Below are 27,353 nucleotides of genomic sequence, written 5' to 3'. Positions count from 1 at the left end.
CTCTTCTGTAAAGCGGGGGTTATGATGCTACCTGCTTCGTAGGGCTGTCGTGAGGATGAAGTGAACCAACACAAGTGAAGCGCTAACAAGTAAAGTTGTTGGGGACGTCTCTGGAAGTCCAGTGGTTAAGCCTCTGCGCTTCCAATGTAGTGGGCATGGGTTCGATCCCTGGCTGGGGAATTGGGATCCTATATGGCATGCAGTGTGGCCAAAAAATAAAACAAAGCTGTAAGAGCAGTAATCACCGCAGTATCTACACAGAGGCAAGCACACAGTAGGTGCTCAATCACAGGGTTTGAAGTGATGATGCAGGATGTGAGCGATTTAACAATAGTAGGTTATTCTCAGACCTAGTGCTCAGACAACTCTGAATGTAAGGAGAATTGCTCTGCCAGATGCAGAGGAAGAAGATACGGTCTCGCCAAGCCAAACCCCACAAGCCGCATGCTCACAGTGGCAGGCCTGGATCCTTCCTGTGCGTCCCCCCAGAACCCTGGGCCTCCCCAGAATAGTACGATCACATGGGTGTTCTGTGGAGGCACATAAACACCAGCTTTTCTGGCAGGTTCCCTGGCAGCTGAGGGCAGAGATGGACACAGGGCCCCAAAACGAGGGCCTGAGCGTGCAAAGGTGGTGGTACCTCCATCTCACATCTCCCAGGATGCCCAGAGCTCCACCCCTGCAGTTCTAACCCCCAGGCCGTGCTGAGCCACACACAAGGCCAGCCCTTGCAAACAACCTGGCCAGGAAATAATTTAGGAAATCGAATTATCCGGGTTTTTGGATTGCTCCACTGTAGGCAGCAAGAAGCCTTGAGTCAGGGTCAAAAGTGCTGACTGAGTCGCTGAATCACATACCCTCTTTGCTGATGGGCCACTTTGCCTCCAAATGCTGCCACCGCCCAGGGTGATGGGCACAGTGAAAGACTCAGATAAACACGTGAAAATCGATACTGTCTCAGCTCACAGCGGTGAAAGCAAGCATTTGACATTAAAGAGTCGGTTTCTTTACCTGCTTAATTAGCGGGCCATCAAGCCACTTCAGGACACACTGAAACGCCGTCGATTCCTTCAGAGGCTGGCGTGCTCTCTGTGGGTGCGGAGGGACCAGCAGGTTTTGGTCAAAGATCCTGTGCCAGTCGTGCATTCTGCTGGTCCCCGGGTCCCTGGGGCCTCTGGGATTACCTGCACCATTTGTGTTCAAATAAATAAGAGCGTTACGAGGGCCCAGTGCTTAGAGAACCTCCCACTAATGCCAGGGGAACTACCACCCTGTGACCCACACTCTGACCTCCCCAACCCCCACTGCAGCCGAGGACTGGCATCCATGCCACCTTGCCTGGCCAATCAGAGCATGCCTACCCCAGCCTCAGTGACTGGTTTAGGGATGGCCACACGCTCTGTCCAGCTGCAGAGGTGGAGCCCTGCACAAGGGCACCAGGCCTTGGGAACTGGGGTTCTTAGAGGGGCCTGGGGGGCATGACCTACTCAGAGCCAATAAGATGTGAGCTCAGAGCTTCTGCTGGTTCTGTTGCAAGAACACTCTCCTCTGGGGCCTTCGGAGCAGAGAGGCCATCAGCTCGGAGCTGCCAAGGGGGACACCATAGGAGTGGCCACCTTGAGACACATACAAAAAGGCAGGCAGCGTGGGAGCAAGGCCAGCGGTCCAGACGTCACCAGGAGAGCCCTGGCTCAAGGGGACCCTGGAGTCTGGCCCCCAGGACAGCCGAGCCACAGACAGTCCTGCTGGTGGAGCCAGGTGGGGACAGACTGAGTGTTCAGGGTGTCTTGGCAACCTGGCTCATTCAAGATTTTATCTGCCTTCCGGCAGACGAGGATCTCGAGACTGTCTTCAGCTGAAAGAGAATCTTAAGCCCTTGGCCTTAATAAGAGGCCAAATTCTCCTAAAATGGCCAGCAAGGAGAAAGGGCAGTGGGTTTGGTCTTCTAAGACAATAGGTCTCTAAATGCAGTCCACAAAGCCCCAAGGTTCTCGGAGGTGGTCAAGGGCTCCAGAGGCTCAGAGCTATTTTCATAACCTCCAGATGCCACCTGAGTCTTTCACTGGGTTGGCATTTGTGCTGATAGTGCCAAGGCAATGGTGGGTGAAGCTACTAGGGCCTCATCACCTCCCAAGACAACGGCAACCAAAGCCCACCAGCCACCCTGTGCTCTTCACCCCTCACGGCACAGAGTCCAGCAGCTTCGCTTAAGAAGGTCCCTGGGGAGGCTGTGCAAACTATGGATTTCATTACATCTTGATTTGACCCTTGAGGATGCGTGCTTTTAACATTCTGTGATGAAAGGAGGTGAAGCACAAAAAGCATTTCTGCTGCCAAATGAAGGGCCAGGGTCACCCCGGGGTAAGCCGGGCATGATCGCTGGGCTGTGAGTTAAACTGCCTCCTTCCTGCACTCAGCAACACCATTCTTACTAAAAGAACAGCTCAGAGACAAACAATGGTGATTCAGAACTGGGAGCTTCAAACACAGTCTGAACAAAATGAACCTGTCACTTCAAGGTAAACTCATAAAAACTGAGCTTTCAGGCAAAATTCAGAATTGGGAAAATCTGTGCCCTCCACTGTGAGCCTGACAGCTTCATAACTCTTGAAGACTTTCCTGACAAGAGGGGTAGTGCTGGTAACGAAAAGTGAGCTTTTGAAATTGTGTGAGTAGACGTGTCAATATTTGGAAGATCTGCCTAACTCAGAAGCAGTTATTGTCTGAGAGAATAAGCACAATGATGTAAAATCTTGCATGGGGAACAATCCACCCAAAGTGCGATGCAAACCAGAGGATTCAATGTAACAGTGTGAAAGTTTTCAGACAGGGTGTCAAACTCTGCTCTGCTTGTGAGAAACCCTTAAGGAACGATTGCTTGTGGGTTTGGGTACAGCACAGAAGCAGAATATCCACAGTTCTCTAAGGGCTCCCCGTCCACCCATCTGCGTCTCCTTCAAATCCTTCAAGCAAAATGACAACAGACTCAACAGAGAAGCAGTGCCCACTGGGATTCAATCATGCAAAACAAAAACAAAGCAAAAACCCAAAAAAGGGCCTTCTCTGGTAGTCCAGTGGCTAAGACTCTGTGTGCTTAATGCTGGGGGTTTGATCCCTGGTCAGGGAACTAGATCCCACATGCTGCAACTAAGACCCAGCACAGCCAAATAAATAAATATTTCAAAAACAAACAAACACACAAAACAACCCCACTCTTCTTGGTAATGTTTTTGTTTCAGAAAACGTGGCTGGCTTTCATTAAAAAAATATATTTTTATATTAATATGTAACAGGTCTGCTGCTGCTGCTGCTGCTAAGTCGCTTCAGTCGTGTTTGACTCTGTGTGACCCCATAGACGGCAGCCCACCAGGCTCCGCCATCTCTGGGATTCTCCAGGGAAGAACACGGGAGTGGGTTGCCATTTCCTTCTCCAATGCATGAAAGTGAAAAGTGAAAGTGAAGTCGCTCAGTCATGTCCAACTCTTAGCAACCCCATGGACTGCAGCCTACCAGGCTCCTCCATCCATGGGATTTTCCAGGCAAGAGTACTAGGTCTACTGTTTTTAAATGAATTAATAACACTGTCGACATTTCTCAACAATAAATGTTGGTAGGCGTCACTCACATTTTAGGAAGTTATTTGGAGTCCTCAATCATTTTTTAAAGCATAAAGCAGCATGACACTAAAAAGCTGGAGAAAGGTTGCTCTAAAGGGACTTGAAATACAGGGCTTCAGGCAGCTGGCCCACCCTCCACATTCACAGGCTGTGCTGGGAATGCAGGGGGGCCCTGGAGGTATGAATGCGACTGGCCCCCCTGAGATGCTCTCCCACACCCGGTGGGCTTCAGTGTGGGGTCCGGCCCCCATTGGAACACCACCCCAACCCTGCATACATCTCCTTGGGCCTCCAGATCCAGACTGTTACTGTATGAACAGTAAGGCACATACACCGGTTTATGTGGGGTTTTTCCTCTGTGGGTTATGTTTGTCTGCTCAATACCACTTGTTTTGCGGAACTACCCTCCCCAGTTCTGGCCCGAGGGCTTCGGGGCTGGTCTCAGAGATGACATACACTGTGTGTGTCTTCACTGGGACCCCAGCCACGGCACCCTCTGGACAGGCTGTCTCCCAGGGCCAGCTCCTCTGTGCTTCTGCACCCAGCAGGCTTCTGTGCTTTTGGTCAGAACACGTATCAGCTGTCCTGTACTGACCTACTCCCTGGCCCACTGCTTGCAGAAGGAAACCTACTCTCCTGGGGCCTTGATACCGCACTTACAATCAGAGCTCAATCAATTCAGCCCTGAAACTGAAGTTTCAATAAACTTGTCTCCCCAGTTTTTCTCTTTTTCAAGGAAATGTTTCATCATTGACATTAGTTATAAAATTGAGAGGTTTATTCCTGCAAAGTGAGGGCCTTCACAGACTGGGGGGTAACTCTACAGCAAAGCCCTTTCTGCCTCAGAAGCACATGTAGGGAAACACCCTCTGGAAGGAGGCCCCAGTGGCAGTGTTTCCTGGCTCCAGGACAGTGCCCCTTTTGTAGGTGGCTCCCTCGCCCCAGATCCCTAACTTAGTGCATCCCCCCACTTCCCTGGGTGACAAGGGGACCCAATACCACATTTGCCAGGACCGGTTGCGATGACAGGATGGCACTGCAGGAGACGCGCTGGGATGAAAGGCAGGTCTCCCAAGATCAAAGCTCTGAGCCAGGAAGGTGAAGGCAGGTGGTGGAGATGGAGTGACTACTGGAGTGGGTGATGGAGGGAGAGGTGACTCCTGAGACACAGGCTCCTGGGAGTAGGAGCCTGGACAGTCCCAGGGGCTCCATTACACACAGAGCTCTTCCCCTCCCGCCTGCACCCCCCACCCAGTGCCCCAAAGGGCTCTCACCCGGCCCACACTCCTGTACACTCCATCCTGCCCTTGCTTCAGTTCCTCCCATTCAGCACGCCCTCTATCCCCCTTGACAGCCACAAGCACCCCTGGATGAGTCTTCCTCTGGTGCCACCTCCCCAGGAAAGCAGCTCCATCCATACATATCCCCTCACACGGGACCCTATCACAGAAGAGTCACCCAGCTTCTCCAGGCTACATGGTCACTGTCGTCCTGCAGGGACTGAGCTCCATGAGGTCAGGACTAGGTCCTCAGTGTAAACCTTTCTAATGATTAAGTAAATCATTCAATTATGCTGGAGAGGAATGAAGAAAGCTGCGGAGGAAGGCAGAAGGGCCTTTGGGGCCAGATGAACCATAAAGAGAAAACTAGGAGGGTCCCGTGCTTTGAGCCCAAGAAAACGATACAAGGGCCTCTCCAGAGGAAGGGGGAAGAAAAGGCACCAACTTTTACTGAGTCCTTATCATGAGCCAGGCACTCACATTTTCATATTTGCTATTCCAATAACTCGAAGATAAGTACCACTACTGTCCCATTCCTACAGATGTGAAAAGTGAGATCCTGAGGTTAAACAGCCAGCCTGAAACCATATAGCTAGTCGTACAAACATCAAAGCCATTATAACCTATGCCAGCCCCTCTGCCCACCAAGGCCAGGAGAAGCCCTCAAGGGTAAAGTGAGAGCAAAGAGGTCGAGGAGCCTGGGCTGATCCTTGCTCTCCTCTCTGACTTCTGCAAAGTCTCTGCCCTCCCAGCATCTGCCTCCCACCTACAAAAGGAGGGGGGCCTCTGAAGCTCCCTGGAAGTCTTTGCTTCTGCAGACCTACCTGATCAACAAATATTCACCAAGCACCTGTTCTGTCCCAGTACAGTGAAGCGGACTGTCAAATACCCTGTCTTCAAGAATCTAAATAACCAGTAGGACAAAGACTAGGGGACAAGCCTGAGCAGCCCAGAGAAGACAAGCCTAACCCAGTCTCCCTTTTTGGCAAGGGGTTGGTGGGGGGAGGAGAAGAGGAGGGACCCAGGCACTGAAGTGATCAGCTGGGCTGAGGTCTCGTCAGCAGTGATTCACCAAGGAAAGGGAGGGACAGGAGCCACAAGGAACTTCCCGGGCACAAGGAAGCTTCCCTCCCAAACGCAAAAGAGATCTGGCCTTCCTGAACCTTGAAAGCTCAGGAGCTTTTTTGAGAGTAGACACCAAGTGCATGTGTGTATGTATTCAGTCGTGTCCAACTCTTTGTGACCCCACGGACTGTAGCCTGCCAGGCTCCTCTGCCCATGAGATTTCCCAGGCAAGAATACTGGGTGGGTTGCCATTTCCGACTTCAGGAAATCTACCAGACCCTGGGGTCAAACTCGCATCTCCTGCATTGGCAGGCAAATTCTTTACCAAATGCACCACTTGAGAAGAAATCCGCCCCCCCCCCCCCGCCCCCCTAGAGTAAGCAGAAGTCTAATTAAGCCCTGCCTGGAATTCCTCTTTCAAGGAGTGTTCTTTGAGTACCTACCCTGTGCCAGGCCCTGGAGAACACTGCAGACAACCACGATGACCTCAAGGAATGTATCTGAAGGGAGGCAGAAACACAGGATACAAGTTAGCACACAAAAGAGGTGGTTGTGACCTATGAAAATCACAGAGGAGAGGAGGGTGCAGGGAGCTGTGATGGAGACCCGGCTTGGAACTGGCGGCGACGGCACAATCATCTAAAGTACACCTTTTCCAATACACAAGCTTGTGAGACTTCCCACCTGCGCTTCAGTCAAAATCACACAGTGCGACAGTGAAGGCAGGACCAGGGCTGCGAAGGCATCTGTCTTCTATAGAGACAGACATGAAAGAAATGTGCAGGGTCTGAAGAAGGCAGCAGGAGACAGAGCACTGGGGTTCTCAAGAGCACAAGGGCCCAAGTGGGGAGCTCGGAGGCGGTCAGAAGGTCGGCGGGCTGGACAGCGGAGGGGAAGGCGGGAGCAGCTCCAGGGTAGGCCTTAGGCAGGCAGGACCATCGGAGCAGGGAATCCCGCGAGGGTCAGGGAGTCTCCAGATCTCCACTGGGCAGCGGCGATGGGTCGGGTCGGCAGGCAAAGCAGGGGGTCCCCAGCAGGGGTCCGAACGGGAAAAGGGGAGGGCCAATGCCGCGGTCTCAGCAAAGCCCACGCGGTCGCCGGAAGCTGAAGCGCTGCCAGTGGGTGCGGAGTCTAGGGGCAAAGTGCAGAGATGGAGCCCCTAAAAGCCCCCGATACCCTACAAGACCGGGCGGCCCGGACCACACCAAAAGTCAAGGAGAGGGGGAGGAAAATGCGACCGACGCGGGCACAGCCCCGCGCTAGCCGAGTTGCCGCGCCCCTCAGGCCCAGGGCCCCCAGAAAAGTCGGACGGAGCACCCCACATACACTTCGGGATCAAGGCCTCGGGCCGCTAGGTGGCCCCTGAGCCTCTGGACTGAGTCCAACCTCCCCCGCGGCGCCATCCAACGTGGTTCCGCCCGTGGCGGGCAGCGTTACCTAGGAGACGCGCCTGCAGCAGCCGCCCCCGCCCCCGGGCGTCGAGCCCCAGGCTTCTGAGGAAGTGCCTCTACGACGGATCCAGAGGCCCGGCGCTGGCCGGTGCCCACCAGACCCGCAGACCCTGCGGGCCGAGGACCGGCCAAGGGGCGCCGGATCCGCTGCCACCAGCTAGAGGAGCCTTGGAAAGGGAAGAACTCGCTCTCCGTCATTCACGTCAGCAGGACGCAGGGGCCAATCAGAGCCCAAGTCCAGGGTCTCCGCTCCAGCAGCGCCAGCCAATCGGCGCGGCGGCGGGCCCGTCCTAATTTGCATGGTCGGCGATCCCTCAGCCAATAAGAGTGTGACTGGCGTGAAGAACAACCAATGAGAATCTAGAAGAGGAGTGGCCCCGGGCGTCCCACGAGGTGAAGATGCTGCGGGCGGAACCTGGTGGAGCAAGCGGGATTCGGGGGCGCTAAAGTCGCAGGGGCAGGGCGGGAAGGAAGATCCGGAGCGGGATAGAGGATCCGGAGCTGGAGCCCCCAGGTGAGTGCAGGGGGAGACCCCAGCCGTCCGCGCAGTCCCCTGCAGTGCGCCGGGAGAGCGGCGGCGGGCACAGCGAGGCCCGCGCTGACTCTCCATCTCCTTGTCCCCAGCGCGTCCCCGCACCCGCCTCCATCCTCACCTCCTCTCCAGCCGGCTCACCTCCTTCTCCATCATATCCCTTCCCCCATTCCGCCCTCCTTTGGCTGCCCTGTCTGCCAGCCTGCCCGACCTTTTAGCTCCCATCCCGACCCCTGCCCCAACTTCATCCCTCCCTGACACCTCCTTTTCCCGCAGCTTCGCCTCCCCCTCCCCCATCCCTCTTTCCATTCCCTCTCCCAGCCTCAGCGCACCCCCCATCGGAGCGCTCCTGGTCCTAGTCCTCCCCATCTCTCTCTCAAAGGCTCATCCTGCCTCTCCTTTCAGGTCCCTAGCCCCATCTTCCCACCCACTCTGCTCCCAATCCCTACGTTTCCCCATGGGCGCCCTCTCTCCATCTTGCCCTGCTCCCCAGGACCTTGGCACTCCCCTCCTGCACCAGTTCATCTGGCTACCTACACACCTCACCCCACCCGGGCCCCTCTGCCCCTACCCCATCTTCAGCTTCTCTTCCCCCCCCACCTCCCCTACCTGCTGCTGCTCCCACAGGACGCAGGACACAGAGCCCCAGCTACTGCACCGCGTCCTGCTGCAGTGGCTGTCCTGTACCTGCCCACCTTTCCACCCTGCCATCCAGGCAGCCTACCCTGGCTCTGCTCCCCCTGGCATTTGTCCAGGGGCTCTTTTGGGGTCTACACTTTGTCTAGAGCAGCCTCAGGGGGTCTCCAGGTGAGAAGTCCCTTAGCACCCTGCCTTCCTCCCTGGCCATGATGTTCCTCCCCACCCCACCCCCACTTTCCTGCTCAGCTTACTTTGTGATTCAGCATTTTTGGGGTGGTAACTTTCTTTGCCTCCTGGCATGACAGGGACCTGGTTGTGGGCTGAAGGCAGGGGGTCTTGACCCTGAATTAGAGGAACAGTCCTGAGCTACCTGGTGGGGTCAGGGTTGGGGAACGGGAAACCCACCAGTGGGGGCAGTCCTTTCCTTTTTCACTTGTCTTCCCTGTGTTGAAACGCATCCAGGGGGAGATGACATAAGTAATAGCTCTTGGGGAAATGGGCTATTAGCATTTATGGAAATTAATACATCCACATCCGAGGCGCAGGAACACCAAGTTCAGGCCACAGCTGTCCCACTGTCTGTCATTTCAGGATTTCTTCTTTCTCTGCAACTTCTCCTCCCCCTCAAAAATGCCATCCGCCTTTCAATGCCAAGAGCAAGCCCCTGCTCTGCAAAACAACCACATTCAGGCCCCACGTTGCAGGGTTTGCGGACTGTGGAGAGTCGTGTCTGCCTCCTTGATTGTTGCTTAGTGTATGGATCTCCCTGCAGCGTCCAGGCTCACGTGTGGTTCCTGGGCTCCTGCCCCTGAGCTGTCATGACGGGGTGCCCAGAGTGCATTGGCTACCCAGGACCTGTCTGTGGGGCACACTCTCCAAGCCCATTCCCGGCCTCAATGACATTGAGGGTGTTCCAGCTGCAGTGCGTTCCTACCTCGAAAGCAGCCTGCTGGAGGCTCCCCTGCAAACCCGAGGTCCAGTTCCTTGTGCCTCTTCCTGCTGCACCAGCTGCTAGACCATGTGGGGGCTGAGCCACCGCACAGGGAGGAAGGGTCTTAAGCAGTGTGAAACCAGGTCTCATGCTCAGAACCCAAAAGGGTCTGGACAGGGATGAATGAGCATGAAAGCAACTGCACACAGGTGTGACAAAGACACCACGTTTCTTGTCTACTGAGGGTCATGGGCCATGGCACTGAGGGACACAGGGGTGAGCAAGCTCTGAGGTGGGGCAGATTGAGAAGCTTCACACCTTGGGGCTGGCTTGCTTTCCTTCTTCAATGATCTTCTAAACCCCAGATGATTCAGGAGGAAGTGACTGGTACAAGTTTTGGTTTGGCACTTTCCGGCAAGGGAGGGGGCCTCCTCTCGACTTTCCTGTTTGTTAGTGCTGGGGGCATAGCAACTGGACAGCTCCACGCGTGGCAAAGGAAAGCCTCCTCCGCTTCTGGAACCCTGGGGAATGTGTGTGGTTTCCCAGGACTCCGGCTGGAAGGAGCATGTGTCTAGTCCTTGACCTCCACTTCTCCATGACCTTCACGTCACCAAAGATCCCAGAGCCCTTTCCTGAAGTCCCTGAATTACAGGCAGAACAGTGGCACTTCTGGCAGCATTTGGGGAAAACGGTCTCTGACTGTCTTCAGGGCCAGGGACGCCCCCTCCATCCCATCCCAGCAGCTAGAAGTCCCACCTCATAGAGGTGAGCCTGCTAGAGCTGCAAGGGGGTTGGGCATCTTCCACTTGGGAGTCATCAGCAGAAGCCCATAGGCACAGACTTCTCCAAGGTCACTCAGAGGTGTCAGACCCTGTGCCTCCTGCCAATCTGAGCCAGGAATTTCTTTCTGCCCACTGGAGGAAACCAACACCCCATGGATGTGCCAACCAGTGGCCCTTCAGAAAGCACTTGTAAGGTCATGCTGACACATATGGGGAAATAGCACCATGGGTGCTTCTGAGTCATTGGGGCTGTTGGGAGTCAGAGATGCCACCAACTGCAGAGAACCCTCAGCCACAGCATCCTGCCCTGCCTGGCAGTGCCCCAGAGCCAGGGCCCTGTCGTCCCAAAGATGTCATCAAAGAGATGGCAAGGGGCCGGGCCACTGGGTGAGATAAAAGCAAAGAAGGGACGCTGCGCTTTGACCTTGCTTTGCTGCGGGTCCATGTAAATAACCATAAACCCACTCCCTGTGAGGGAGGATGATTGGTCTGGATGGGAACTAAGCACAGAGAGGTGGCGAGACAGACCCAGCCTCCTGATCATGAGGAACCTGTTTCTCTTCCCACTGCACCAGCCCCCTGCCTGTCCCACCAGGCTCCAGCCCATCCACAAGTGCCAGAAAGCCTTACCCCCATAGACGCGTCTCCTCCAACGTGCAGGAGGGTCAGGTTCAGCCGCCACTCCTGAGGTATGTGGAGGCTGCCTTTCTCATGACCAGAAAGCCTAGCACACTCAGCCTCCTAGCCTCTGCATGTCCCCCCTTTCTTTGGGGCAACTCTAATGGGATGTGGTCCTTGGCAAAGCTAGTGCAGAGGAGAAAAAGGGACAGGGCCTCCCCCAGAGGGCACAAAAGGGGCCAGTTGGGGACATCACTAGACTGGTCATCCCATCACTTCTGGGGTGAACTTAAGCCTTTCCATCCAGCCTGGCCTTGGCACGAATGTGAGTCTCCTCCCCAGGCAGAGGTGAGCAGCTACTGGGTCTTCATACCTTTGGCCACATCCTGCGGGGCTGAGACGGAGCCAGCCTTCCTCTCTCTGTACACCAAGGGGTGTGCTGTAGGCCTGGCCACCCCCACTCAGAGTGTGCACTGTGCCTGCATACTTTCTAACTCATCAGCTGGAAAATAGAGTCTCAGGAGGTCCCCCTGCTCCACCAAGTGACCAGGTGGTTAGCTCTGGAGACCGGGGACATCTGGGGTTGTATGTGTCCCTTGCCACAACACCTGTTCCCCCGCATCTCTGGCTCCCTCCTCCATTGAACTTCCTCCTTGCAGGCAGCCCATCTTCCCCCTCACTCCAGCACACAGGCGCTTGCAGAACTGACTGTCTTGGTGCCACATTGGGAAAAGGGGGAAAGCAGAGATGGGCTGGGAACGTCTCCTGTACTGCAGACCCACTTGGGGGCCTTTCCCCACCAAGATCTTGAGCCATATTAGGGGGTTTTCCCACACCTAACTTGATCATGGATCTTGAGCCTAACTGCTGAGTCGCTGAGATCCATCATCCAACTCAACGGATGAAAGCCAAGTGCATCTTTCTCCTTCTCAGATCCCCACACCGGGTTCAAAGCAAACCAGCAAACTGTTCATTGTCGGGCTAGTTTCTCCAGTGAGCGAGCAACTTCTGGGGTCCCATAGATACGGGATATGGTCCGCAAGCACAGCAGTCCTGGCCTGTGGCTCCTGGGGAAGAACTAGCTGTCTGAGTGTTCGGCTCTCACTCTCCCAGCTGCTTGACCCTGTGCTTGCATCACCCTTTTTCGGGCTTGGTGAAATGACACAAGTAGAGGCCTAAGAACAGTGCCTAGCATAGGGCAAGAACCTCCTCAGCTTCCCAGCCTCTGCGTCGTCACAGGCTGAGCACAAACCTTCGCCCTACCTGGAGCCCAGGTGGCTCCCGGGAAGGCTCAATCTGAGTGACTCAGGTCACCCTCAGAGTCATTTCAGGAGCCCACGTGGGGCTCCTCAGAGGGGCTGTATGCTCCTGGAGAGGAACCTGGGAGAGCCCAGCTGGTGGCTCTCATGGAGGGTGGAGGGCTTTACCTATCTGTGCAGATCACAGCCTCCCTGTGAGTGGAGGGACACGCCCCACCCTGTCCTCCCTACCCCAGGCCTCCTGGAGGACACCCGTCTGCCCGCCTGCCCACCTGTGCAGTGGCCTGTGGGGACCAGGGGGCTGCAGAGCTCCGCCCCCAGCTCACCCACCCTCTGCACCACAGCATGTTTTCATCTTCCACCCCTCAGCAGCTTTACAATCTCTCAGAGCCAACTCCAGCCTGATGTCCACAAGCTGTCACATGCAGCCCAGGGCAGAAGGAGCTAGAATTCTGCCTGGGAACGTTGCATTCCCGAGCTCCCCGTGATGGTAGGGGCTCCCTCAAAACAGTGCCCTTCCTGCCCCTTCTGGATGGAGGCAACTCAAACAAGGAAATTCTGATGAATCCACAGATTAAAAAGTAAATTAGAATTAAACATTGTTTAAAACCTGTAATACCTCCAATGGGGAAAGGCCTTTGCAGCAGACATTTGAAGGGCCAAGAGTGAGCAAGACCCACCTCACCTCCACCTCTAGGGGCCAGGAGCCAGGAAGGGGAGGCAGTAACCACAGACCAGGAACCATCAGAGATGCCTCTGCTGAGAGAGGAGAGATGGGGGCAGATGGGGTTGACCCTTGACCCACACCTTGAAAGGAGGCAGGGTTGTGACAGCAAAACTGGGAAAGGACTGTCTGGGAGGGGACCCTGCCTGGGCAAGTGCCTGAAGGGAGGACAGTGGGGGCGGAGTGCTTTGGACAATGGCTGAGATCCAGGGGAAACACAGGTGGAAGGTGCCTGTAGGAGTTGTTGGTCGGGGGGCAGGAACTGGGGTCTGAGAGACCAGCCATCAGATGAATGGGGGCTTTGGAGCTGGCAGTGACATGTCCAGGCCAGGATAGAGGAGGCAGATGTGTCTATGACGTGTGGTGAGAACCGGGTGTGGTGGTGGGGGAGACCGCGTGTCTTCTTAAGGGGAGACTGTTGTCTGTATTGGGTGCTTCTGTAGACCCAGCATCTCGCACAGAGCAGGACCCCATAAATATGTCTGGAGCTGATGAAAGGAATGAAAAGATAGGAGGGCAGCAGAGCACGGCCTCTTTGGAGCTGGGTGGCAGTGGGATGTGGAAGGTGAGAGGAGCCTGGAACCCCAGGCTTTCATCCCTAGGTGTCGTCGGCCTGCACCCTGCTGACCCTGCTTCGTTGGGTCCAAGTTATGTGCCTTGGCCTTCGGTTTGGCTGTGGTCATTGAAAGGGGAGACCTGGGTTCGAATGGGGTTCAAACCAAACGTGATCGCTAGCACCCACCTGTCACAGCCCAGGCAATGGACCAGGTCACCCTGCAGGTGGGGACAAGAGTGAAGGGGGCAGAATAAGGAGCCAAGGGAGTGGTCCTGAGTGCAGGATTCGAGAGAAAAGACGAAGATCAGGACAGGAGGAGACCCTGGGTTACCCTGGAGGCCAGGAGGAAATGGAGACAGGGGCGGGAGGAGGTGTCCATTGCATCAGGCGGGCCCCATGCTGCTGGGGCCAGCCTCTACCAGGAGTGGAGGTGATGGCGCTCCCCACCCCCACAACAGGTGCATGTGCCACCCTCTTTGCCCTGTTCTATGTCGACTCCAGTTTAAAGAGCTGACATTGTCCCCCTTTTACTGGTGCAGAAATAGGCCCTAAAAACTGAGGTGATTGTCCTCAGGTCACAGAGCGTGAACAGGGAGGAGTCAGGATCTGAAACCAGGCTGTTGGGGGCCAATACCCACCCTCCTGACCTTTGCACTCTGCTGCCTAACTGCATGCTAAGTCACTTTGGTCATGTCCAACTCTTTGCAACCCCATGGACTGTAGCCCGCCAGGTTCTTCTCTCCTTGGGATTCTCCAGGCAAGAACATTGGAGTGGGTTGCCATGCCCTCCTCCAGGGGGTCTTCCCAACCCATGGGTGGAACACGCGTCTCTTACATCTCCTGCATTGGCAGGCAGGCTCTTTACCACTAATGCCACCTGGGAAGCCCAGGCTCCTGAGAAATCTGACCTTGATAGAAGGAAGGACGGTGAGAGAGGCAAGCAGGTCAGTGGGGAGAAAAGTCACTCTTCTGGTGACTGGGTCCATCAGCCACATCCTCAGTCTGTTCATTCATAAAAGATGGTTCTATGGTGGGTGATTCTGTGTCCTGCCCTAGTAGGGACATTTCTGGGGATGCCTGTGAACTGCAGGGCTGAGGCTCATCCTTGCAGTCTCACTGATGCATGTGACATGACTGCAGAGAAGGGGGCCCCTCTGGTGGCCCCAGAGGGACCAGGAGGTCCTGAGCCCTGAGACACACATTGGGATCACAGGGGGAGAATGAAAACAGCCCCCTCGAGTCCTGGTGGGGCTCAGTGGCCACTGGCCTGGGGTTGCGAGGCAGCACTTTGAGAAACACTCAAAGTTTGCAGACTTTCCCATTTCCACTTTGTAAAGCGGCGCCCAAGGACACACGCCTTGACCATTGGAAGTTCTGATGAGCGGGGCTTCCTGGGGCTTCTTCAGTGCTCTGGAACTTGGGAAGCCCTCACTTGGCTGGGCCACCTGCTATACTTTTGTCAGCTTCGAATCCCAAATCCAGCTTGATTCCTGTTGTGGGTGGGGAGTTGCTGATGTCAGCCATGCCCCAGTCCCCCTGGAACAACACTTGGCCAGAAGGCTGACTGTCTCACTTGGCCAGGAGGCTGACTCTCTCACCTGTCCTGAGTGACGGAAGCAGGCACTCCACTCAAGAGTGGGCCTGTCCCTCAGGACTGAACCTGTGGCATCCCTTCCCCTTTCTCGTGAGGCCTGCCCTCCCCCCCACACCTCTGCTCAGCAGCTCCCTCACCCCCCGGGGAGTGTTGCCTTTGCCTCTCACTGAGGAGAAGGTGTTTTTTGTCACCCAGTCCAGGAGGCCTGGAGCCATGTCTGCCCCCTTGCTATTGCCAAGGTCACGGAATGCCCAGAAAAGGGATCATTGCAAATCCCAACAAAATGCCACCCCCTTCCGTAGGGACACAGAGCTCTGACCCTCCTGTGTCCTGGCCGGGGACACAACAAGGGCTCCCGGGAGGCTGTCATGCTTCCTCCTCAGCCCAAAGGCTGAAGGTTGGGTTAGGAAAGACCACTGTGGCCCTTGGAGCAGCTCCTGCGGGGTACACGTGGACCACGCCCTAAACAAAAGGCCTGTTCAGATGAGACCCATCCGCCACCCTGGGCCTGACGCCACTACACAAGGGACTCTCGTTGCTCGTAGGAGCGACCCTGCTCCTGATCCTCACCTGTGCTCCACCCCTTCCTTCACTGACCCAAGAAACAAGGGCACAGACAGGGCCACTGCCCCCAGGAATCACAGTCAGTGGGGGAGGAGGTGTGGGCTCCAACCCATGGAGGTGCCACTCAGGCCCAGTGGGCACAACACGACAGGACAAGGTGCAGCCACAGGGTCAGGAAGCGAGGAGGCGAGGATGGAGCTGCTGTGCTTCTCCCTGAAGACAGAGAAAGGACAGGGTGGCTTTCTGGGCAGGGAGAGCCACATACGAAGGTGCAGAGATGGCTGGTGGTTGCAGCGGTGGTGTGGGGGCTGGGGGGAGTCCTCATGAGAGGGATGCGGGGTTAGTTGAGGAAAGATCTTGGAGGCTGCTCATCTGTTTTGGTAGGAGTCACACCAAGCAGCATGTGGGATCTTAGTTCCCCGACCAGGGATTGAGCCCACACCCCCTGCATTGGAAGCACAGAGTCTTGACCACTGGACCAGGGAAGTCCTAGGCACTGCTCATCTTTATTTTTTGTTGTTGTTCAGTCGCTCAGTCGTGTCTGACTCTTTGCAACCCCATGGACTGCAGGCACGCCAGGCTTCCCAGTCCTTCACTATCTCCCAGAGGTTGCTCAAACTCATGTCCATTGAGTCAGTGATACCATCCAAATATCTCATCCTCTGTCTTCCCCTTCCCCTCCCCTCAATCTTTCCCAGCATCAGGGTTTTTCCCAATGAGCCCGCTCTGCATCAGGTGGCCAAAGTATTGGAGTTGCAGCTTCAGCATCAGTCCTTCCAATGAATATTCAGGGTTGATTTTCTTTGGGATTGACTGATTTGATCTCCTTGCTGTCCAAGGGACTCTCAAGAGTCTTCTCCAGCACCATAGTTAGAAAGCATCAGTTCTTCAGCACTCAGCCTTCTTTGTGGTCCAGCTCTCACATCTGTACATAACTACTGGAAAAACTGTAACTTTGACTATATGGACCTTTGTCAGCAAAGTGGTGTCTGTGCTTTCTAATATTTATTTATTTATTTAGCTGTGTTGGGTCTTAGTTGCAGCATGTGGGACCTTTGATCTTTGTTGTGGCATATGCAGAATCCTCACGGCATCCTTTGTCGCATTGCCTGGACTCTCTAGTTGTGGCTAGGGCTGTGCAGCGCGTAGGCTTAGTAGTTGCGGTGCATGGGCTTAGTTGCTCCACAACATGTGGGTGGGATCTTAGTTCCCTGACCAGGGATCGAACCCATGTCCCCTGCATTGCATGATGGAGTCTTCACCACGGCACCACCAGGGAAGTCTAAGACACTACTCATCTTTAAAGGAAAAATGTGCCCTGGCCAGGACACAGGAGGGTGTAAACAAGGAGGCATCTCTGCACCTAAGAGTCAGAGCACCTGTGTCCCTGCAGAAAGGGGGTGCTATTTTGTTGGGATTTGCAATGGCTTTTCAGGCATCCCGTGACCTTGGAAAGAACAAAAGAACAGATGAGGCCCCTCTGTGGGTCTGAGCTGGGTCATGAATCCAGAATGGGGGAGAGGGAGCTGACAGTCCCTGGAGGCCCCCACCCTGTCCCCTGCCCATAGTTCCCTTGGGAGCCCTGAGCTGCTCAGCTAATATGATTGCCACAGCCCCCCGACAAAACACACACAGAAAGCCTGTGTATCAGGCTGGGCCCTCATTCCCTTCCTCACCCAGGGCTGGAAGGTTCTGGCAAAGCCCACTGGGGTACTGCTGGGAGGGATGTGGAGGAGAGGGTTTCTCCCCACCTTCCTGTAGCCTGGTAACCATGGTAACAATGGGGAACTGCTGGAGGCTTCCAGCCACCTGCTGGGTTGTATGGATGCCGAGGGCCAGGCGGGGACCCACGGTACAGGCGTATGGGCCCCGGGCAGCAGCCTTTGTGAGCAGCAGGAGAGGGGGCGGCAGGTGCAGCCCCAGTCACCCAGGCCTCTGCAAGCAAAGGGCCCTGGGTCAGGGGCTGAGGGCACAGGTCAGGGGACACTTCCCCAGTCCCTTGAGGGAATGAGAGGGCACTTTCTCCAAGGTTCATGCAGAGCCCCTGGTCTCTAAAGCAGCCCTGAGCCAGCAGGCATATAAACTGTTATAGGGTCTATTTAATTTATTATCGAGTGGGTGGGCTGAGCTCGAGTAGCCAGCAGTCCTCAAGAAAGTCCCTTTGGGCTCCTTACTCTTTGACACCATGTGGTCCAGCCACTCGTTTTAGGGAGAGAGAAACTGGAGTTCATGGAGGCATCAGACTTGTTGGCAGCATGGGGCCCCCAAGCAACTCTCTGACCGCCAGCTGGTGTCCACTCCCTGAGCCCCCAGCCAGCATCCCATAAGTCTCTCTGAGCTCCCAGTGTCTGGTCCCTCCTAGAATATGTGCCCCCTGAAGATAGGTCATGTCTGTCCAGTCACCTCTGTACCCCCAGCTCAGCCCTGGGGCAGGTGCATGGCAGAAGCAGGTGCTTGGCAATGATCAGAAATGATGGACCCTCCCAGAAGGCAGAACAGGGTAGGCTGGTGGCTGCCACCTCACTCAGGAATATCAGAGAAGTGAAACCCCTGGGCAGAAACCAAGTGCCAGAGCATCCCCGGAACCACCTCCATTCATCAGAGCACTTCTGGGGTGCACCTGCATCCCCCAACTCAGTCCCTTCCCTTCTTTCATTAACCGGACAGCCAGTGCCTAGTCCTCCAGATAGACACTCACTGCTCTGTTCATGTGGGTGAATATGGGCTTCTCAGGTGGCACTACTGGTGAAGAGCCCCCCTGCCAATGAGGAGACATAAGAGACTCAGGTTCAATCCCTGGGTCAGGAAGATCCCCTGAAGGAGAAAATAACCACGCACCCCACTGTTCTTGCCTGGAGAATCCCATGGACAGATGAGCCTGGTGGGCTACAATCCATGGGGTCGCAGAGTCAGACACAACTGAGTGACTTAGCATGCCGCACATGGGTGAATATTGCTGGTGGGGTAGGACCTCCAGGGCCGTCACCCTCCCTGTAAGCCTAAGGAAATCTCACCTGACCCAGGCTGATTTCCTCGACTTCCATGAAACCTTGGTCCTTCGAGCCACTGCATTGCAGGTGTCCAAGGCCCACCCTCACAACCCATTCCCTCACTGTGTTCACATCTCCAGGGCTCAGAGCTGCGGAGAGGTGATGCCACAGTCCTGAGCACCCTCCACCCCTCTGTTTCTTGTGAGGCTCCATTCCAGGAATGAAGTCCTAGTGCCGGTTCTGGCACTGCCCTCCTGCCTCCCCGTCTGTCCACTCATCTGCCCCAGGAACCTCCGGAGTCCCTGCTTGGAGGAGCTGACTTGCAATGCACTGGCCACCTGGTGATCTTTGAGTCCTTGAGCTGAAGCCATGGGACCAGGCCTGGGCTACCTGGAAGCAGGCACAGGCTGTTCCCACTGTGGGCTCCCTTATTCCATCTCCCTCAGGCAGACCGCTCCATTGATGGATCGTCTGCAAAGTATCATATCCTGGGGCACAATCCTGCCGCACCTTGAACAACAGGCAGTGCCCCAGGGAAGGCAAAGCAGCCGTGGCCTCTGGGACCTGGCACCCAGCCAGAGGTGGCAGTCGGCAGGGATACACCCCTGCAGCTGAGGGTGAGACAAAGCCAGGTGTCAGAGCCTGTGTGCTGAGGCAGCTATGGTCCAGGGACTGGCATCACAGGCTGATGGCCACAGGCTCCCAGCCGCCTGGCATCTGGACAGATGAGCCGTGTCCTGCAACCCGGCAGCCTCCACAAACAGACCACATGCTCAGTGCCCAGCAGCCACATTCATGTGTTTATAGCAGAGCCACTTAATCATGTGGAGATAATTCCTTCGAACTGCAGAAACCATCCCGGGGCATCCCGATTGAGTGGTCCCAGGTGGCAGACAGAGAAGGCCATGTCCCATGGGCAGGTTTCCAGGGAAGCTGATGGTCTCCAGGAGGGAGGCTAGATGACCGAAAGCCTTTGCCCTGCTCCAGAAAGGAGGCAGGCACTTCACATGATGCTGGAAAAGGATGCTGATGCTGGTGGTGACGGTAGTGGTGATGATGGTGCTGGTGGGGATGATGATGGAGATGGTGGTGATGAGAATGACGATCATGTTGCTGATGGCAGCAATGATGATGACCATGATGGTAGTGCTGATGAGGATGATGATCATGTTGCTGATGACAGCAGTGATGATGACCATGATGATGGTGCTGGTGGGGATGGTCTCGATGGGATCGGTGGTGATGGTAGTGAAGATGGTGGTGGTGTCGATGATGCCGATCATGTTGCTGATGACAGCAGTGATGATGACCATGATGATGCAGAAGAGAGAGCTAGGGTGGTGACTCTCCTGTCCTTATTTGTATCAGCAGCTGCCCTTGGTCCGGGATTTGCTCTGTCAGGCTCTTGCTGAAACCCACGAGCATTTACTCTTAATCCTCCAGCTACTCCAGAAGTTGGTGCTTCATGGGTGAGAACGAGTTTCGTGCTCAATCTCAGGTCTCACAGCCACCAGAGGACTCTGGGCCCCGGATCACCTCACTCGTGGCCTTGCCCCTGGGCCAGAGTGGCCAGGATGCCTGGTAAGGGGAAAGCACAAGAAGGCCCAGCCCAGCCCCCAGCTTGGTGCTGGCAGAGCCCCACGTGGGACTCCCCATGCTACCCCTAGAGTCTGTCTTCCCCTGCCTCATACACACAAACACCCCACCAGAAGGGGGTCACTGAGTCAGCAGTGATGCAGTTGGGAGGTGGGACCCCCTCCCCACGTCCTGGATGCTTTCCCCTCCTGCCGGCAGAATCGTGGGGCTCTCCACTTCCCTGACTCACATCACTGCCTGAGCACCTTCCCAACAGGGAGTCATCACTGCAAGAAACTGACTCACATCCCATCATTTTTCCATAATTCACTTAAACATGATCTTAGGGGTTTAGCAATTTTTCACCCTTCCCAATAGTGCCATCATGAGCACTGGTGTGCATCTAAGTTTATTTCCTCTTGAATGGTTGTTGTTCAGTTGCTCAGTCATGTCCGACTCTTTGCAACCCCATGAACTGCAGCACTCCAGGCTTCTCTGTCCTTCACTATCTCCTGGAGTTTGCTCAAATTAATGTCCATTGGGTCAGTGATGCCATCCAACCATCTCATCCTCTGTTGCCCGCTTTTCCTCCTGCCTTTGATCTTTCCCGGCATCAGGGTCTTTTCCAGTGAGTTGGCTCCTCTCATCAGGTGATCAAAGTATTGGAGCTTCAGCTTCAGCATCAGTCCTTCCAATGAATATTCAGGGTTGAGTTTCTTTAGGATTGACTGGTTTGATGTCCTTGCTGTCCAAGAGACTGTCAAGAAGTCTTCTCCAGCACCACTATTCAAAGGCATCAATTTTTTGAGGCTCAGCCTTCTTTATGGTCCAACTTTCACATCCATACATGACTATGGAAAAACCATAGCTTTGACTAGACGGACCTTGAATGGTTAGGTTATGTTTAAATAAGTAGGATTTCTGGATCCCAGGCTCTGGGCCTCTGTTACCTGATAACTTTCTGAGAAAATTGTGCCGCACACCCCCAAAGCAGCAACGCCTCACTGGAGTAGCTTCCTCACAGCTTCACCCTCAATGAGTATTTTCATTTAAAAATGCATTTTTTTTTCCTGTTCATTACAAGATTGCAAAGGCGCAGTGCCTGATGGCTTCCTTTTGCATCCCTTTTAATTCAACAGAGCCTTTAATGGATGAGATGGAGTAAAGCTGGCTTTCGAATTGCTAGTGTAGTGCTGCATGGGCAAGATATTAATCTTTCATGCCTCTGTCATGTGGTCCCAGCAGTGTAATCCTCTTTGAAATCATTTGTTGTTTATTCTTACAGTCCCCTGACAGTGGGGAGAGCCCCAGGAGCCTATTCACTAACGCAAGAGAGCTGCAGAAATTTGCCTGCAGACACCCACTCCCCTCAAGGTGTGGAACTGCACCAGGGCTGGGGGCACAGGGCCCCAGCAGAGGGTCACAACCCCCAGAGAGAGCAGCTTCCACCTACAACCTGCTAAGGTTAGGGGGTTTCCAAGGGTGGCTGGTGAGTCTGCTTCCCAGGGCTCCTGGAGAAGATGACCACAAGTGGAGGAGTTCAAAATGGCCATGTTTGTTCGCTGGCCGCTTTGAAGGCTGGAAGTCTAAAATCAAGGTGCCTGCGGGACTGGTTCCCTGTGGAGGCTCTGAGTCTGCTCCAGGCCTTTCTCGACATCTGGCATCACTGGCCATCCCTGGCCCTCCTTGCTTTGGTAGATGCATCACCCCAAACTCTGCCTCCGTCCCATGCCTCCCTCTCTGCATCTGTGTCTTCTCCTCTTGTAAGGAAACCTGTCACTGGATTTAGGGTCCGCCCCAAGTGGTGCTAGTGGTAAAGAATCTGTCTGCAGTGCAGGAGATGCAGGAGACGTAGGTTCGATCCCTAGGTCGGGAAGGTCCCCTGGCAGAAGGCAGGGCAACCTAATCCAGTAGTCTTGCCTAGGAAATCCCATGGGCAGGGGAGCCTGGCAGACTACAGTCCATGGGGTCACAAAGAGTGAGACACAACTGAGTGACTAACACACAGGTCAATCCAGGATGTGCCTGCACATGCTCAGGAGCTCAGTCATATTCGACTCTTTGTGACCCCGTGGACTGTAGCCCACCAGACTCTTCTGTCCATGGGATTTCCCAGGCAAGACTACTGGAGTTGGTTGCCATTTCCTCCTCCAGGGATCTTCCCAACCCAGAGATTGAAATCCATGTCTCCTGGCAGATTCTTTACCACTGAGCCACTTAGGAAGCCCCAATCCAAGATAACATGCCTTAATTATATGTGCAATAACCTTTTTGCTGCAGAAGGGCATATTCAACTGTACCAGGGATCAGGACTTTGACATGTCTTTTGATGGGCAGGTCAGGAAGATCCGCTGGAGAAAGGATAGTCTACCCACTCCAGTATTCTTGGGCTTCAGCTGGTAAAGAATCCACCTGCAATGCAGGAGACCTGGCTTCAACCCCTGGGTTGGGAAGATCCCCTGGAGAAGGGAAAGGCTACCCACTCCAGTATTCTGGCCTGGAGAATTCCATGGACTGTATAGTCTATGGAGTCGCAAATAGTCGGACACGACTGAGCAACTTTCACTTCACTTCACTTCACTTCTTTGATGGGCAGGGACATGGTTTGAGCCACTACAGCAGGTTTCTGCCACTGATTCCCACCACTGCCCCCAGAGCCCCCTCTGTGGTTTTCTTTCTGGTCTTCTGATTCTTCGTCGTTGAGAGGGACTGCATGTCAGGTGTTACTGTCTACGGGGCAAAAGTGGAAGGGTGGCAGGTGGACCTGGGGTTGAGCTGGGTTGAGTTGGATCACCCTACTGAAAAGCCAGCAGTTGCACCCAGAGCTGGGGCCCATGATGAGGAATGGGATCCAGTATGGAGTCACCCTGTCCACAGTTGCCAGTGTGCTTAGAGGGCAGAGTCTCCTCCTGGCCTCAGAGCAGTGGGCAAGCAGCCTGGGGAGGCCTCACAGAGCTCAACTGTGGGTGACAGGGTAAGCAGGTGAGACAGGACAGCGTGTTCCATCAAGGGCAGATGGGAGGCATTCAGAGAGCCCCCCATATTCAGGATGTGAGTCTGTGCTTCCCCAGGGAGGGGCAAGTTTATGCTACAGTGTTTAGTCGGATCCATCAGACACTGGCGAGCAGCCTTTTTCTCAGCCTCCCTATTCCCTCTACAAAAGACAACAAGGTCCATCCCCCAGCATCTCCTAAGGGTCACCATTAAAATCCACCTGAATTCCAGGGGTCCAGCACCGCCGTGTGTGTGATCATGCAAAGTTCCGGGGATCAGCCACGGATAGTCAGCCTCATGCTGTGCCAGGCACTGACTGTGCCAAGTACAGGGGAGAGGCTAGCTGGACACGGTGGCCAGAGGTCCCTGAGCAGCACTGGCCAGAAGTAGGCGGCCCCCATCCCCACAGCCCACCACCAGCCCCTCAGTGTTACCACCGCGGGTGAGGTGAGAACACCCACCACTCCCCAAGGCCTCCCGGCCCCAGGTCATCCAGAGCCCTAGAGAGAAAGAGACTCCAGCATGACTGGGGGAGGGGACTGGGGACTGTGTGTCCAGGGACTGCTTGGTGGCACAAGAGGGCGCCAATGCGTCCACTTAGACTGGAGAGACCAGCTTTGAGACTGCCTGTCAGGGGGACACCAGCATGCCAGCCTCTCCCTTCTGCTGCCATCCTGGGGGGTAAGCAGTTAAAAAACCCACCCCTCTCCCCCGACCAGGGAAGCAGCTTGGAGCTGCTTCATCCATCCGCCTGCCGAGAGCTGGGACCGCCTCTGCTCTCTCCCGTGTCTCTGCTGAGTCAGGCTTTGAATCACTGCAGGAATCGCAGCCCTGATCACTGGCGGCAGGAGGCGGGGGGGGGGGGGGGGGGGGGGTCCTTCCTCCCTACCCCCAACTCTGTGTTTTCCTCCCACCTTGACTCAGCTGGAAAGACCCCAGTCCACTGTTATAGGTGAGGAGACATTTCTCTGTCCCTTCTATTCAGGATGCCCTTTGAAGAATGGGGAAAACCAGGTTCACTGTTGGTCTGACCACTTGGGGGAAGGGTATGCGTGTGCTTGGACCTCCTGCCCCCTCCCCGCAACCGCAGTTCTTGGGTTCATTGATTATCTCGCTCAGAGGTGGATGCAGAGCTTCTGTCTCTGACGCCCCAGCCAGGTACTCGCAGCACTGCAGCCTCAGCCAACCGACTGGAGATGCGCACCGTGCTGGCCGCAGAGTGCCCTGGGCTCAGTTCTGCCCTTGGGTGCTGCCTGGAGTCCTCTGAGATTGCACAACCGCCCCCCAGGGAGCTGGTGAGTGGCAGGGCAGGGGGAGTCCAGCCTCACCCAGATCTTCTCACCAGCACCGGTGGGGAGGGAACCCTGGAGGTGGGCCATTTAGACCTGCAGTTCTTTTTCTCTTTGGGATGAAGGGCAGGGCTTGGGTTTCACAAGGAAAGGCCCTCCAGGCAGTCAGCTGAGTCCCTGTTCTGCAGCAGGAAGCCCCTGTCCCCCTGATGGTGGCCAGCACAGGGGACAGAGCTCTCTGGTCCCACTGTTCTTTATGTTTAAGACCCTCTCCCCTTGAAGGACAAGCTCCTGGCACCAGAATGGGGGAGAGATGCTCTCATCATGAAAAGAGAGCAGGGGTGGGGGAATGTTGGGGACACAGCTCTGCCCCCCAGCACACCCCCACTCAGATCTCACACTGTGTGGGGCCCCCCGACCCCAAGCCTCCTCCAAGGGGCTGCTTCATGTTGGGCTACCTGGTGGGGAGATGCCTGTTGAATTGATTGTGGCCTGGCTTCCCAGAGGGAGCAGCCCCTCCTCCATCACTCTGGGAGGATCCACTGAGGCAGGAGAGAGAGGAGAGCAAACACACTCCTGGGTACACTTCATCCCAGGGGAGGTGGGAACGGGCCCAGCCCTTCTGCCTCCCCCCAGAGGTATGGGGCACACTCTCTGAGGCTATGTTTGAAATGTTCTCTGACTGGATGTCCGAGTCACCCAGATGGCTCTCAGGACCTTGTGGCTATCACCGCCTACCTGGTGGAGACCTGAGTCCTTCGTCTTCACTGGCCCTGTGGAGCATCTGCTTTTCAGAGCAGCAGGAGGCTGCTCGGTGCTGGTCTGGGACATTGACCATGAGGTTGCAGGTCCTTCCACATGTGGAGCTCAGTGCCACCTTCCTGGACTGGCCAGGGTGGAGCATACAGGCGGTGGGAGGAAAGGGCTTCCCTGGCATCTCACGGGGTATGTGAACGGACAGCAGACCTTGGGCTGCCGGCTGATAGAGTGGGCCCGTGTGTGTGTCTGTGTGTGTATGCACATGTGTGCTTGTGTGTGTGTACACACACACACACACACACACACACACCTTCAGAGGCACATCCCGCACCCAGGCCGTCATTATAGCACTTCCCCAGGGCTGGCCTGGAGTGCTCCATCCTGCTGGGGTTCTGGTCTCTCCCTAGACTGTCTGGATAAACTTCCTATAATGGGAGGAACTCTGATACACTTTCACAAAGGGGGATTTTAAATTAGTTCTAAAAAAAAAAAAGAAAGGACTGCATGCTGACCCAGAATTCACTTTGCCCTGTGCAGTCTATGCACCTCCTCCTGGGACTTCCGGAGATGAGATTCTGAGGCCACAGGTTCAGGAAGCACTGTCTCTCCTGTACTCTGGTCCCCCTGTCTCTCTGTCTGTCTGCCTGTCTCTGTCTTTGGCAAGTATTTCCACACTCCAGCCACCGGCCTTTCATCTGCTGCTATGAGTCATATGTGCACACAGCCAGATCTGTTTCTGAGTTTGCGTTTCTCTTTTAGATGGTTAAACTTTCTTCTTAAATAGGCTTATTTTGAAATGAAACTCGCTGTTCCTGCAATCAAGGGAAAGCCAACATTACTTGTCATAATTTAGAGATCACTAGAAAAATAAGTAGATAAATTTTAGATTCAAGAACTATCTGAAGTATGACCAGAACACACAGACTTTCAAAAATCCCTGTCTTGGGGATCTCATAGCGATTGTTTTCGGGGAACTGGGGAATTGCTGCCTGCCCCTCCCCCTCCAATCATCCCCATTCCCCTGGTCACAGGTGGAATACCTGGTCCAAGGTTATTCATGTTCCAAGGGCAAGTTAACAAGTCCTTCCTCATCCCTGCTCAGGTAAATAAAAGGGGTTGGAAAGCCTGAGGGGAAGAGGGGTGGGTAGTACATTGTATCCCCCAGTTGGATTTAGGCAAGAGAGGGAGATTTTATTGGGGATGAGGGTGCCCAGGGGCTGGGCTGGTATTCGAATGTCAAAGATTTAGACCAGAAAGCTGTAGAGAGCATTCTTCTCCAGGAATCATCTGAGAGTCTGGAAAAAATGGCAGGAAGTCACCTTAAGAATGTTGACTTTGGAGTCAAGTAGACCTGCCCCAGCTCTTTGCTTCTTGGGGCATCAAGGAAGGTCATTTAGAAGATATGAATAACAGAGGTGTTAGAAATTAAAAGTGTCAGTTCCTCCCCACTGTTGGTTAACCACTGTAGTGTAATAGTATGGGGTGACCGGGGCAGGCTGGAGAAGCAGCCATGGCATTGGACCCCAAGGCTGGTGACTTTGCCAACAGATGATGTTGCTCCCCCAGGGGGAGTGGCAGGAACAGGTGTTGGGGCTACCATAGGTACAGGAGCATCAGGGAATGGGACTCTGGTGACAGGCGGACAACCCGAGGCTGGCAGTGAAGATGGGCAAGAGAGAGAATGTTCCAGAGGAAGCCATGTGGATGGAGCCAACAGGCAGCCAAGGTCAGAGGGCCTCAGGTCAGAGGGGTGGGATGGAGATGCATCTGTGGGCTCATGGGCATGGAGGTGAGAACTTAAGCTCAGAGCATTGTTCAGCAGGGGAGATTCCAAAATAGCAGTGCTTGGAGGAAGCGGAGGCAGCCTGGGGTGAAGGTGGAGGGTGTGATAGAGGTGGAAGTTGTAGAGGTGCTAGAGGTGGTGGAGGTGGAAGTGATGAAGATGAAAGTGGTGGAGGTGATGGGCATGAAGGTGGCGGAGGGAGTGGAGATGGAGGTGGTGGAAGTGATGGAAGTGAAGGCGGTGAAGGTCATGAAATTGGTGGAGATGATGAAGGTGGAGATGGTAGAGATAGTGTGCAAGTGTATATACATGTTCTCACATGCATATACATGTGCTCTATGTCTATGCATG

The 27,353-nt window shown here is 54.9% G+C and overlaps 2 protein-coding genes across 16 annotated transcripts in view; one reads left to right on the top strand and one right to left on the bottom strand.

Moving 5' to 3' along the window:
* The window catches only part of NPHP4 (nephrocystin 4), a 138,339-nt gene extending 130,754 nt beyond the window's left edge, over positions 1-7,585 (bottom strand). For 2 of the 9 annotated variants that reach the window (XM_070768312.1, XM_070768313.1), the window contains exons 1-3: positions 7,400-7,583; positions 6,406-6,462; positions 1,012-1,184 (exon numbers count right to left, since the gene is read on the bottom strand). In XM_070768312.1, the coding sequence (XP_070624413.1) occupies positions 1,012-1,146 (135 nt within the window). In that variant the 5' untranslated portion in view covers positions 1,147-1,184; positions 6,406-6,462; positions 7,400-7,583. Of the gene's footprint in view, positions 1-1,011; positions 4,747-6,405; positions 6,463-6,646; positions 7,288-7,399 lie in introns of those variants that run through there. The other 7 variants (XM_070768311.1, XM_070768315.1, XM_070768314.1 and 4 more) reach the window with 7 other exon arrangements.
* Positions 7,586-7,609: 24 nt separating this feature from the next.
* The window catches only part of KCNAB2 (potassium voltage-gated channel subfamily A regulatory beta subunit 2), a 96,249-nt gene continuing 76,505 nt past the window's right edge, over positions 7,610-27,353 (top strand). For 5 of the 7 annotated variants that reach the window (XM_019976770.2, XM_070768321.1, XM_019976767.2 and 2 more), the window contains exon 1: positions 7,610-7,927. The gene's annotated coding sequence lies outside the window, so the exon portion shown is untranslated. Of the gene's footprint in view, positions 7,928-23,769; positions 23,853-24,239; positions 24,467-27,353 lie in introns of those variants that run through there. The other 2 variants (XM_070768319.1, XM_070768320.1) reach the window with 2 other exon arrangements.

Source organism: Bos indicus, chromosome 16, assembly GCF_029378745.1.
Source record: "Bos indicus isolate NIAB-ARS_2022 breed Sahiwal x Tharparkar chromosome 16, NIAB-ARS_B.indTharparkar_mat_pri_1.0, whole genome shotgun sequence".
NCBI classification, from domain to species: domain Eukaryota; kingdom Metazoa; phylum Chordata; class Mammalia; order Artiodactyla; family Bovidae; genus Bos; species Bos indicus.
This window is presented reverse-complemented; position numbering and strand designations above follow the sequence as displayed.